The sequence below is a fragment of the Natator depressus genome, chromosome 2 (assembly GCF_965152275.1).
Source record: "Natator depressus isolate rNatDep1 chromosome 2, rNatDep2.hap1, whole genome shotgun sequence".
NCBI classification, from domain to species: domain Eukaryota; kingdom Metazoa; phylum Chordata; order Testudines; family Cheloniidae; genus Natator; species Natator depressus.
Window position 1 is genome coordinate 162,447,114 of NC_134235.1, and position 12,481 is coordinate 162,459,594.

Consider the following 12,481-nt stretch of genomic DNA (forward strand, 5'->3'; position numbering starts at 1 on the left):
TCAAGTCTAAATCAGTGACTGTGACTGACTGCTCCTTGCTACAGGTGTGGTGCTAGCTCTGTCCATGTTTATGATACATAATCAGATAACTTAATTTTTTAATTTTCATCTCCCACAGAACTTTTTAAACTCCAGTAGCTGCCCTGAAATTCAAGGTTTCTTGCATGTGAAAGAGTTGGGTAGGAAATCGTGGAAAAAGTTATATGTGTGTTTGAGAAGATCGGGACTTTATTGCTCCACAAAAGGAACTTCAAAGGTAATTCTAAAAAAAAATAAAAAGAATTGCGCTACTAAAATTGTTGATATGTAAAATGAATTTCTACTTACAGCAGATTTTTTTAATATAAAAGTTTCCACAGAGTTTCCTTTAAAAAAAGGAGATGATGCAAAACAATAAATAAATTATGGGCAAGTAGCAAACAAGACCTGGGTTGCTACATCCCTTCATCTTGAATATCCATCTTTGAATTTATTTATTATAATAATAATATACTCAAATATACATGTGCTTTTAATATATAAAAATATATAAGTGGCTACCGAAGTTGCATTAAATGAGAGTTTAGGGATTGGGGAGAAAACACTTGCTTCATAAGTGAACTTCTTATGGGTTTATTTTAGATGATAACTAAAGGCTGAATTATTAAATTTGAAAAACATTAATCAGAACCAGTATAGCGATGTAGAAGGCAAAACCCACTTTAAGCATCATTTACATCATACTGGAATGTAACTGTTTGTCAACTTTCTGCATAAACTCCCTCCCTTCTCCTGCTATTGTGTAGTTTTGCGGGGGTTGGTGCTTTGTTTTGTTTTGTTTTGGGGTTTTTATTGGTCTCATGGTATTTCCCTTGCAAGTAAATATCTCAGAAATACAGATCAGTTTGTCAGTATGCGTCCTGAGAACAATTTTCCCTTTACAAATGTATAGCCAATCTGAAGAGGTCAAATTGTTCATTTTAGTATATGTTAAATAAAACTTCAAGTGCTTAGAGAGAGGCAGTTTAAATGTGCATACACTGCCCTCTGATGGATGTTATTCTTCAGAGAAGGTATGGCTGGCACTGAAATGTTTCAGTGGTTTAATCCTACAATTTAAAAGGTACAATATTTCCACAGGAGCCAAGACACTTGCAGTTGTTAGCTGACCTAGAAGACAGCAATATCTTCTCATTGATAGCAGGCAAGAAATTGTATAATGCTCCTGCAGACTATGGATTTTGTGTAAAGGTAATTCCTCTCATTAACTTGTTCCCAAGGTGGAACTGAAATCGTTAGCATTTTTTTAAGCAAATTTGTGATATCCTTACTCACTGTGTGTAGAAGTTTACTCACCAAGTAATCCTATTGACTTCAGAAGGACTTTTGGAGTCTGGTACTAGGCAGTGGGAAGGTGAGAGTAGGAGGGCAGCACAGTCTGACCAAAAGGAATAAAACTTCGCACAGCAGCAAATCGAGTAACAGTGACAGTTGTTCCAGGTTGTCCATTTACTAATATAGTGATTTATGTCTAAATAATGCTATAAACTTTACGTTTATTTAAATGTAAAAGTCAATGGCGTTTTCAAATAACTGAGCAGACAAGACCTCACGAGGTTCCACAATGGAAAACCTAGAATTGCATGCTTGTGTATTACTCTTGGATTCAGAAGCTCTGATGTTAGTTACATGAGAGGGCCCCTGAAGCTTTAAAAATATAATCTGAGGGTCACGGGCGTTCAATTTCTGTGTGGGTTTATTTTAAATATCAGTGCTTCTATGCTGTGAAATCCTGGAATGTCTTTTGGACTGGCAGGTTTGAGTACAAAATCATCTAACTGCTGTCAGGTAGTGAGCCTGTTGAACGGCCTTGGGGTTATATGTTCAGACGCTCTCTCCAGACATTCACATATAGTCTCTACTTTTCATACCTTAATCACTGTGAAAAGGAAAGCTCCTTGTGAGAGCGAGTGCCCAAATTACATCGCAGAGGATCCCACTCTAAACTGAGGTAAATGCACCAATATGACAGGCAGCTTGTTTGCACTTACATTAAAGCAGAAGCTCAGTTTGAAAAATGAAGAGTAAAGTATATGGGGTTGGTTTTTAACAGTTATGCCTGGCCTACTTGCAGCTTTTGTACTGGTATAACCATGCGAGTTAGGGGGATGATTTTTTTCTTTAACCAATAAAGTTATATCTGTACAACCAGTAGAGTGGTTGCAGTTATACCAGGATAAAGATACTCAACTGGTATAGCTTATCCTTATATGGGAAAGGGAATTAGACAGAATACTTTTTACTAGTATAATGCCTGCCATGCTAGGGGTTGTACTGATATTAACTGAACCAGCATAGCTAAAGTGGTACAACATTTGTGTATAGACACACCTCAGTGTGCACCCCTCTTTCTCATTGTTGTCACCAATATGCCTGGTAACATTTTTTTAAAGCACCTAAATCCAGTTGTCTGTCATTTGGGTACTGTTGAAAATAAGGCTACCTACTGTGTGCCTCCATGTAACAGGCCCTAGGCGAAAATCTGTGGAGAGGAGTGGGGAGACAGGCATGGGAGCTGCTTTTATTGATGGGTTTGTTGCAAGGGTTTGTGGTGGTGGAGGCAGTAGAGAGTAGTTCTTCATTTCTGTGAACTTGTCTCTTTCCTAGCAAGTACTGTTTGGCTAGAAATAAACTCTTTCCCCGGGTAAGGAAGGATGGCTAGTGGAGACATACTGAGTTAACCAGGGAAAGCCAGTTGTATAGGCATTGTGGGGGTGGGGTAGAGCTCTCCTCCCCTCTGATATGGGGCTCTCTAAGGCAATGTATGTAGCTCCTCACGAGGCAAACCTGACATTCTCTGGCCTCTTATCTGCAGAGGTGTGGGTAGCTCCAAAAGTAATACTTCTGCCTTAATGCCATTCACAGAGGGGACAGCAGGAGCTGTTAGAATGGATAATTGTCAGGTAAACTTATCTATCAAAAACATAAACTCCCATTTTTTTTTGTTTTGTTTTAATTACGCACAGTCTTCCTCATTTCAAGTGTAGGTGGTCAAAAAACACTTCCAAGTAGTGTATTCATCTTAACATGAACAGTAAGAATGCAGGAAAAAACACACTCAACAATAAGATAATGGTTATCTGAGGAGTGGTGTGGTTAAGGCACGGGACTGAGTGTTGGGAGATCTGGTCCCTGCATCCAGACTTCATGTGTGACATTGGATGGGTCAGTTCATCTCTCTACTTCCAAATCCCATCTTTAAAATGGTGCTGACAAAGCCTTCATTTGCAAGGTTATTTTGGAGATTAGTTTACTTAAATTGTACAGTGTCGTGATAGCCTTGGATACAAGATGTTTGAGTGGCAGAGTGTTGTAAAATGGCAAAGGTTACAAACTGATCACTCTTCTTTTATTGAGGATCAGTCAGGGAAGTTGGTTGCAGACTTTTCTCTCCAAATATATTTTTGCCTCCACTGAACACAAGTTCAGTGTGAACGAGTATTTTTTTTGACACATACTTCCTGTTTTTTTACTCTCTGTGCCTGCCTTTCCTATACAGTACATGTCAAGTGCTGTTGCTTTCCTGTTAAATGTAACTGAATTCTCTCTTACATTTTGTAGCCCAACAGAGTGAGAAATGAAACTAAGGAATTGAGGTTGCTGTGTGCTGAAGATGAGCAGAGCAGAACGTGTTGGATGACTGCATTTAGACTCCTCAAGGTACCTACTTTCTCATAACCTAAATTGGTCTAGGTCTACAGCTGTCTTCATATTCTTGAGAGATTTCAGCTTTCCCATACTATTGTGCACTGAATACACAAGGCAATATTTTTATGAAGAAATCCCTAGCTACTCTTATCAAACTGCTCAGTTATGTATCCCAAGGTCAACTATATTCTGCAGCAGATACTTCAATTTTGGAAAGTAAAATACTGGATGCAGCTTTTAATCAGAAGCTTGTAACCACAGCATTAGATTATATTCATTGCACGTATAAATAAAACACAATCCTGGCATGGCAAAATATAAAGTATATGTTTGCCTCAAAAATCAAAACAGTCATTGGTTTTAAACTCATGTCAATGCAGAATCTACCAAAAAAAAAAAAAAATCAAGAGTTTAGGTAAAGTATTTAGGCTCATTAACTTGCAGTGATTTTAACTAGTACAAGATACTGTATAGTGTCCTGTTCTGCCATTTTGTTCAGAATCTTTGTTTTCTATTTCCTGAGGCAAATTGACTTTTAAAAACTGCAGTGGTTTTTTGTAGTGGTTTTGTTTAACTGGTGTGGCTTCTAATAAAACATGATTCAACATCCGACCTGGGTCAAGAGTATGTATATCTGAGAGCAAGGGGTGAATATGTTTTGCATTGGAAGGGGTGCATGGAAGGACACTTAACTGTATACTCACAACAAAAAGAGTAGTACTAGCTTCCTCACCCGGCTGGCAGGGTGATGGTGTAGTTAAGAGTCTTGTATGATAGATTGTGTTGGAGTGGGGTAAAATGGAGAGAAACCTCAGTGGGAAACAATCTTTTGTGTTCTAGCAGAGAAGCAATGGACTGTCTGGCCCCCATCGAGGAGGAGGTTGGTTAGAATCTACAGATCTGTAGAAGTACCCTTTATAAATTCCAACCTTGAAAATCTCATTTAGAGGAGAAGAACCTAGAGGCTTTCAGGACCTCAGAGCCTCACTTTTGTCAATGGCAACATAAATTCTCTCCTGTCTCATCCATGAAAAGCCTCCCCTCCGTGCTAACTCTCAATTTCTGTGCTATAGCTTTATGTGAATATAGTTCCACTATGTAAGGTGGATGCATAAGAAGTCAGATCCACGCGGGCAACACAAATTTAATGTTGTCTTCTTAGACTTAAATATTCCCAAGTGATGAAGGGGTACCCAACTCCTGAGACACCTTGAAGGGCCAGATTTCGGAGGATGGGTACTCAGCACGCTCTGAAAATCAGAGGTCTTTAGGGTGGGTTAAGAGTCACCCCAAATCACTTGTCACATTTGAAAATGTATGCCCTAGATTCTAGTTAATTAATTTATAGCATATCCGTACACAATGTCACATCATAACCAAAAGGGTAACTTGATGCTGGGATCAGCCAATGTTTTTGTATTCTTGAGGCTAAACAGGAAGTTCAGTATCAACGCTACAGCCCGCAGTGCTCCAGTAGGAATGTGGCACTGTCTTAACTGCAGGATAATTCTACAACCTCTGAGGTTAACATTATCAATAACATTCTATTGTAATCCGTTATCAGTGGCCAAACCGTCCCTCACACAGGATGTTTACCAGGAAGTATTGCAGAGTACACAGAAAGTTCATAGTTTGTATATTTACCTTATTCTACAACACTTTTATCCCCAGACCCACTCCTCAGTTTTAAAAGTTTGTCTGGCTGGTTTGTCTTTAGTCCTGGCTAATTTCCAGACAAGTGGGATAGAAAGTGGTAATTTTAAATTTGTGTTGCATGTCATGTAATTTTTATCCCCCAAATTACTAAAAATATTTAGTCTTGAGAAACAAGATATGGTGGTCCAACTATCCATGAATTGTTTCTCTAGGTGCCAACACAGAGATGAGACTTCCACTGTTAGTCACAGGGGTTCTTCTGCATACTTTAGGGGCATCATTATTAAAGCCAAGCAAAATAATCACAATTATTAACTTTGGCTATTTTATTATATAAAAAAAGGAAAGGAAAACAAAAGACAGAACACAAATGATAACTTGGCTACTTCCATTACAGTCTCTTCTGGGTGCCACTCTGTAGAGAGTAGACATTGCACCCTTGAGAATTGGCCTTTCTTCGGTGGAGCCACTTTTCTCTTCGTAAATTGAGACCAGGGTCTTATTCCCAAAGTTGCTGTGAGCCCAATTTCAGTGCATCGTTAGAAAACCAAGACTGTTTATAAATGTGCAAACATTTTGTTGCAAGGCAGGTGAGTCCTGTTGATTTTTAGGAATAACAAACAGTTTGTTTACTTTGCCCAGTTATAATCTTTACCAAATCTTAATAAATCAAAGAAAGGATTTAAATCAGTTACTTAGAAACCATTTATGGATCTATCTTAAGACAGACCAATTAACGAATATTAAGAATCCTAAATCCAGTTAACTATTTCTCTGTTTATCAGTGTCTACACAGAAAAGAAAAACCTGGGGCTGGCCCGTGCCAAACAAATCGGGCTGCGGGGCTGTTTCCTTGCTGTGTAGACTTCCGGGTTTGGGCTGGAGCCTGAGCTCTGGGACCCTCCCACCCAGCAGAGACCTAGAGCCCAGGCCCTGTCTCCACTCCAGACCTATCTGGTCTCACTATTTGGTGGTTACCAGGAGAAGCTGTTGACATCTTAAGTTAAAAGAGCATTTCCATATCCCAATAAAATCACTACAGGAGTTTTTAAATCTAATCTCTTGGCTGTGTGTGTTGGGGGCTCACTTTAGAGTTTTTATAATCTTCTCCTTCCTATTTTCATGACATTTTAAGAAAACATCTTGTCGGCTTGTTTAGATTCAAAGTTGGCTGCTGTCATCCTTTCACTGGCTCCATGCCTTCAGGGTTTGGTTATGGTTACACCTTCAGCTTCTGAATATGCAGTATGCTTAATGAACGTGTGACACATGTCTATTTGTCTTTGTTCTCTTGTGGCAGGAAAACCTTAGATAATTTTAAAGGTTAGTTTTAACTTCCTTTTTATCCAGGCGTTTTCTGAGAGAGGTTCAACAGGAACTGAAATTCTTTTTTAAAAAATCCAAACACTCTTGTTCTTTTGTATTGAAGTTTTTTAGTTCTCCAAATAGGCTCTTAAATTTAAATAAATTCTTAGATTTTAGCTTAAATAGTTACGAAAAATCATCAACTTCTTTAGAAGCAATTTTTGCAATGATTTGGAATGATTTGTCTTGTCTTCCTGAGTTGGGTGAGGGAATTGCTGCTTGAGTATGCCAGATAGTATGCTAAATAATCCCAATTAATATAAATATTTTATACTTACATCAGTAATCAGGTTAGCAAGGTCACTGGATTCCATGATAGCACATAAAGCATTTTACCATTTACATAGCAATGATTTTAGGAATTACATTAGAAGTTTTGCTTTTATGTAACATATTCAGAAGTATGCATTTCACCAGGGCTTGCCATCTCAACATTTAAGAAGTAAACAAAGGTTTTCTACAAAATATTTCTCAAGTATAAATGTTTTTCTTAAGGCTTCAAGGAGCAAGATTTTAGAATGACTGTGAAATAATTCTCTTTACTACCAACTTTTTTGCTTCTGATAATATGTCCCTATACATGACTTCTTTTTGCTGTTAACATCCTCTCAAAGTCAGGACCTAACTCTTTTGCAAGGTCTGTTGTTTGAGATAAACCATTTCTTTTCCAACTGACATTTTAGACAACAGATGTGTCCTGTTCTGTGATAAGATGCTCTGGTTTGGATGCCTTGTAGGCCAAACGGCATTTACCAGTTGCAGTATACAATTTGCAATTAAAAACTACTATTAAATATTCTATACCAAGCACCAATCACAACAACCAAGCTTACATCCGTTTTTCAAAACATAGCAGATAAGACATTAGTATAAAAAATAAAGCAATATGGGAATTAAAAAATGCATTTCAGAGTTAGTATAAATATCCCTAGAGGTAATACAAGTGGTTTTATCTCCCTGGACACTTGGGGAGTTTGTCACGTTGACAGTCAACAGAATTCCTAGGAGTTTCCTTAGCTTGGACATTTCATATGATAAAATAAATAAAAATATATGCCTGTGAGGAACTTTTCTACAAGCACCGTATGCATGAAAGTAGTGATAACCATCTCCTAATACTCAGTAAAGGTACAGGCAAGTTTGTAATGACCTAACATTAGAAGAGTAAATTTATAATAATTTTATCAAAGTTCCTTTTGCATCAGTAGTGAAGTTCCTCTATCACACATGCACATATGGAACTTCAGCTTTTCAGTCCATTCTCTGTGCATTAAGCTCTTATTTTCCAAATCAGAACTCATTGATTTGAATGTTCTCCAAATTATCTAACCCGTTAATCTTTAAGAACAATTCTCTGTAAATTACAGTACAGAAAATCCTTTTCCCATTTGTAAGTGAATACAAAACAGGCTGTACTAGATAAATGTACTCCAGGATGTGCATGTTGTTTCTTGTATCCTGGACTGTACCTGAATACAAACTATGTATCTGATTTGTGCAGATCAGTGATACCCAGACCTCAAGTGGCTAAATAGCACTGTTTTAATATTTTGAGCTGCAAAAGAGCCACAGGAGACCCATTAAATGCTACCTCTACACCAGTGATTCTCAGACTGAGGCTTGTGAGCTGCAAGTGTCTCTTCAATGTCCACTAGCATAGTTCTGTCTCCAATTACTTTTTACTGAATTTTGATCAGCTAACTGTCCAGGCATGGAATAAATTGAAGCCATTATTTAAGATTAAAAGCCATGTGGAAGCCATGGTCAAATACTGATTCTCAAATAAGAACATGTATTATAGTCTATCATATTTTTTCTACAATCGAAGCTGCACATGAGTGTAAACTTTGTCATGAATGATGAGTAACATAGTTATAGTTCCAGATCTCATTTTTGTACGTGAGATTGAAGTACAGTGCCACAGTTACTTCCTGTTGAAATAATTATAATAAATTATGTACAAATTTAGATACAGAAACACTAACGTTAAATTCAAAACTGAACTGGAAAGCTTAAAGTCAGTATGTTTATACCCAAAAGAGTCCAAATGTATACGATCTACTTTATTATTTTCTGTGCTCTTTAAAGGGTATTTTGGTGGGAGGAGGTAGAAGAATACTACTGCCAGTTCCTCTGCCTCTCAGTGCTGTGAGAACTTCACTTATCGGAGGCATTACTTCCAGTCCAGCTCAGCCTCGCTCATTCCACACATAAAATTGCATCATACCCCCTGTGCAGTCTGGAGCTTTCTAGGCACAAAGCCAGCAGAACATTTGCAGCCTCTTAAGAGAACTAATTACATATGTTCAAGCACTGAGTATGCTCTAAGAAACCCTGTAAGTTAGACAAATCCTAGCAGGACCACTGAAAGCCACATATGAGCCTATGGTATGTCTCCCTGCCAATTTTTTAATCTCTTAACACCAACCACTGAAGGGTTAAAGCTATTATTTTTAAGTCCCACTATTAAAAAAAGGGGAAAGGGGGAGATGAAAGTGTGTGTGTTCTCTCTTTTCAGATAACTGAATCAATTAATCAGTTTCACTCAACTGTTAAAAAAATAATTTGCTCTGAGTGATGAATCTGCCAGCTTTCACCCTCAAAAGTTTTAAGTAGCTGAAAGTGACCTTTTTAGAATTGAATCATTTGTACAAACTTTATAGGCATCACTGTGTTCTCTGCCTAAAATAAAGCAAAATCTACTTTGACTGGGGAGTCCAAGGGATCAGCAAAAACTGACTGTCCAAGTGAGCTTCTCTTTAAAGGATGAATAACACTGTAGCGGGAGATGTCGAGACATTCTGAAGTGGTGGCTGATGAACAGGAGTTGCTAAGCAGAGCTGATCTGCCTGGGCATATGTATGAGTCTTACTTGGGTGTGTGGATAAAGCTGTTCATGGGTATTTAGTTTATATATGTGGAGGTGTTATCCTTGTGATAAACTTACCATGCACCTTTGGCTGCCTCACCTGCCCCGTGCTCATTATTACGTAATCCAGTTTGCCCGAGGACTATATCTAATACCGAACTAAGCATGCAGCATCCTATCCAGTGTAAGTGTCATTACCATAGTTGCTATAAAGAGATTCAGTTGAATGTTTCTTTTCCTTCCATCTCCATCTCCAGTATGGAATGCTACTGTACCAGAACTACAGAATTCCCCAGCAGAGAAAAACTGTGCTTCCCCACTTCTCCACTCCAGTTGTAAGTCCTGACAATTATTTTTAAATATATTGCCGGTCCTCCATCCTTTTGTAACGATTTTGCAATGGCTTACCTGATGATTCATACTTCTCTGAACTAGAAGGCTTTGCACTGTTCAATGATGTTTATGAAATGCTGTCTCCCCAGATGAGACTCTACTCCTTTATTAATACACCCAAGCATCCCTATTTGTTTTAACTGCTGCTGTGCACTGAGCAGAAGCCGCCAGTGAGCTATCCACAGCAATCCCCAAAAGATGGTCCTGTAAATTTTAAGGTCTGCTGCTGCGTGCATAGAAATGGACTTAAATGGAAATTAGCTTCACCCCTCAAAGTCCATAAGTATAAACTTCAATTACGTTTGCTTGTGCCGAAGGTAAATGTCACCGTCAGTAATGATGCTCAATCTCCAAACACTTCAAAATCCATCAGGAGTTCCGCCCCCCCACCCCACCCCCACGCGCAAAGCAAATTGGGTTTCTACTTATTCCTATCTGCAGTTGCACGAATGCGACTAGTTATTAGGAGACTTGTCCGGGTGCAGTTTTTCTTCATTCCACAAGGTAGACAGGGGGATGTGAGAAAGTGCCTGCTCAGTTTTCCCTCTTTTTGATAGCTGTATTTAAGGGTTCATGTTTTATACATGCCTCTTTTCTGTACGAGTAAATTCCCCACAAGTCCAAGTAACTGCGAAAGAGGAAAGAATTTTTTGTATTGTCACTGCTTTGTGCCATGCCTGTTTTTGTTTTGTTTTGTTTTAAGTTGAAACAGTTGGAACATATCCGGTTCTTTGATCACGTGTACTTCCTGGGGCAGCTTGGTGACAGTGCTGTGCTACAGAAAGTATTAGAGTTACAGTCCAAATTCCGATCCCTCCTTCTCCTAGCTGTAAGAAGGACGGCACCTCATCTGCCTGGAGGGAGCCGTGGAGTTAGCGTACTATGAAAGGAGCTAGAGCATGGGGGGGAGGGGGTTGAGGGGATAGGGGGAAAGGATGGGGAGTTTTGGCACCCAGCCTTCTTTGGGATAACATTAAAACAAATTCCATTTGATGATAGCACTGTGAATTTCAAAGAATCAGGGATTTAAAGTGGCTGGTATTTTCTATGCCATTAACTGCAAAAGAATACTCTTGAAGTCAGCGAAAGATCTGGAAGCAAAACTGTTTTCTTAAATTGTCACTTGCCTGGGTTTTGAAACAAGTGAAAATTCCTTTTCAGAGAAGTGTATCTGAAAACTCACTAGTAGCCATGGATTTTTCGGGACAAATAGGAAGAGTTATTGAAAATCCTGCAGAAGCACAGAGTGCCGCTTTGGAAGAAGGTCATGCTTGGAGGGTAATGATCTTCTCTTCATATTTAACAAGTGCCCATTGAGATCTGGAACACACAGTGCGCTATGAAGCTAATGCAGTGATGGTCACAGTATAGCTTAGCACGGACCTGAAACATTCACGCTGCAAGCATGCAGATATGAAAGAGTCAATTTCCATCTTGAGTGTAACTGTCACATTCACAACAACCTTCTACCACTGCTTCTCTGTCCCCCTAGTGTCCAGAGGAAGGTTGAGGGGGAAAGCAGACCCACCAGAACTTTACTGCCAGTTTGCAAAGCCAGTCTCTGAGGAGGAATATGTCAAATTAAATGCTTCCCCACATGGAAGAGGCTGGGGCTGTGACTAATGGCTTGCTCCCAGTAAGTTTAACTGCAGAATATACAAGAGGCAGCACCTCTTGGAATGAAAACTGATGTAACTTGTTTATAGTGTCATGTGGACAGACAGCTGCAGTACAAGTTTTCCCACATACTCGTCTGCTAGGGAATAGAAGTTATTACCTGAAGCACTGTCAGGTGCTTGCTGTATGGGAGACAAACTCATCTTGCTCCATTGAGTACATAGTGTGTTGACTGGGCAGAAGCATATCTGATAGGTCTTTTTTTTTCCTTTCTACATGTTGAGCTTTTATTAATTCAGACCCAGCTTCTATTTTAAGTCAACAGAAGTGGGCCTCTGCTTGTGGACTAGCCCCCCCCCCCCCAAAGCTGCATTTCTCTTTCTCTTCATTGCATTAAACTTCCCTGCCCCAGTTTCTTGTATATTAAATCTGTACTGCATGTGTTCTGATTCTCTCAAGTCAAGTTCCAGATTGGATTTAATGCTAACTAATTTCTTCTGCAGAAACGCAGCACAAGAATGAACATCTTAGGTAGCCAAAGTCCACTCCATCCTTCCACACTGACCACAGGTAAATTTGTATTATGTAGTAGGAGAGACCTCTTTAGGACAAAGCAAATGAATGTTTAATGTAGAAATGGAGCCCAAAGCTGTGAAAATCAGATCCTGATTTCAGACACCCTAAAAGTTTTAAATTAAGGTGAAATTCTGTTCTATCGCTAATGTCAGGATAACTAAAAATTTTATGCAGTGTAAAAGCCAGCAAGTGTAAACATTTTTAAGTTGAATGTCTTGTTAAAATTGTAATCTTAATGGTGCACTAGTGTCTTGCATTTAATCTCCTTGGGTTTTTAAAGGGGAAATTCATACTCCTTAATGTTGGCTCTATATAAGA

General features: G+C 38.9%; 1 protein-coding gene across 1 annotated transcript in view; it reads left to right on the top strand.

Annotated features, from left to right (window-relative positions):
- The window catches only part of GRB10 (growth factor receptor bound protein 10), a 206,293-nt gene that overhangs the window by 185,171 nt on the left and 8,641 nt on the right, over positions 1 to 12,481 (top strand). Inside the window, exons 9-14 of the mRNA XM_074945240.1 lie at positions 119 to 256; positions 1,120 to 1,230; positions 3,601 to 3,699; positions 9,835 to 9,912; positions 11,132 to 11,248; positions 12,091 to 12,157. Of these exons, the coding sequence (XP_074801341.1) occupies positions 119 to 256; positions 1,120 to 1,230; positions 3,601 to 3,699; positions 9,835 to 9,912; positions 11,132 to 11,248; positions 12,091 to 12,157 (610 nt within the window). The remainder of the gene's footprint in view (positions 1 to 118; positions 257 to 1,119; positions 1,231 to 3,600; positions 3,700 to 9,834; positions 9,913 to 11,131; positions 11,249 to 12,090; positions 12,158 to 12,481) is intronic.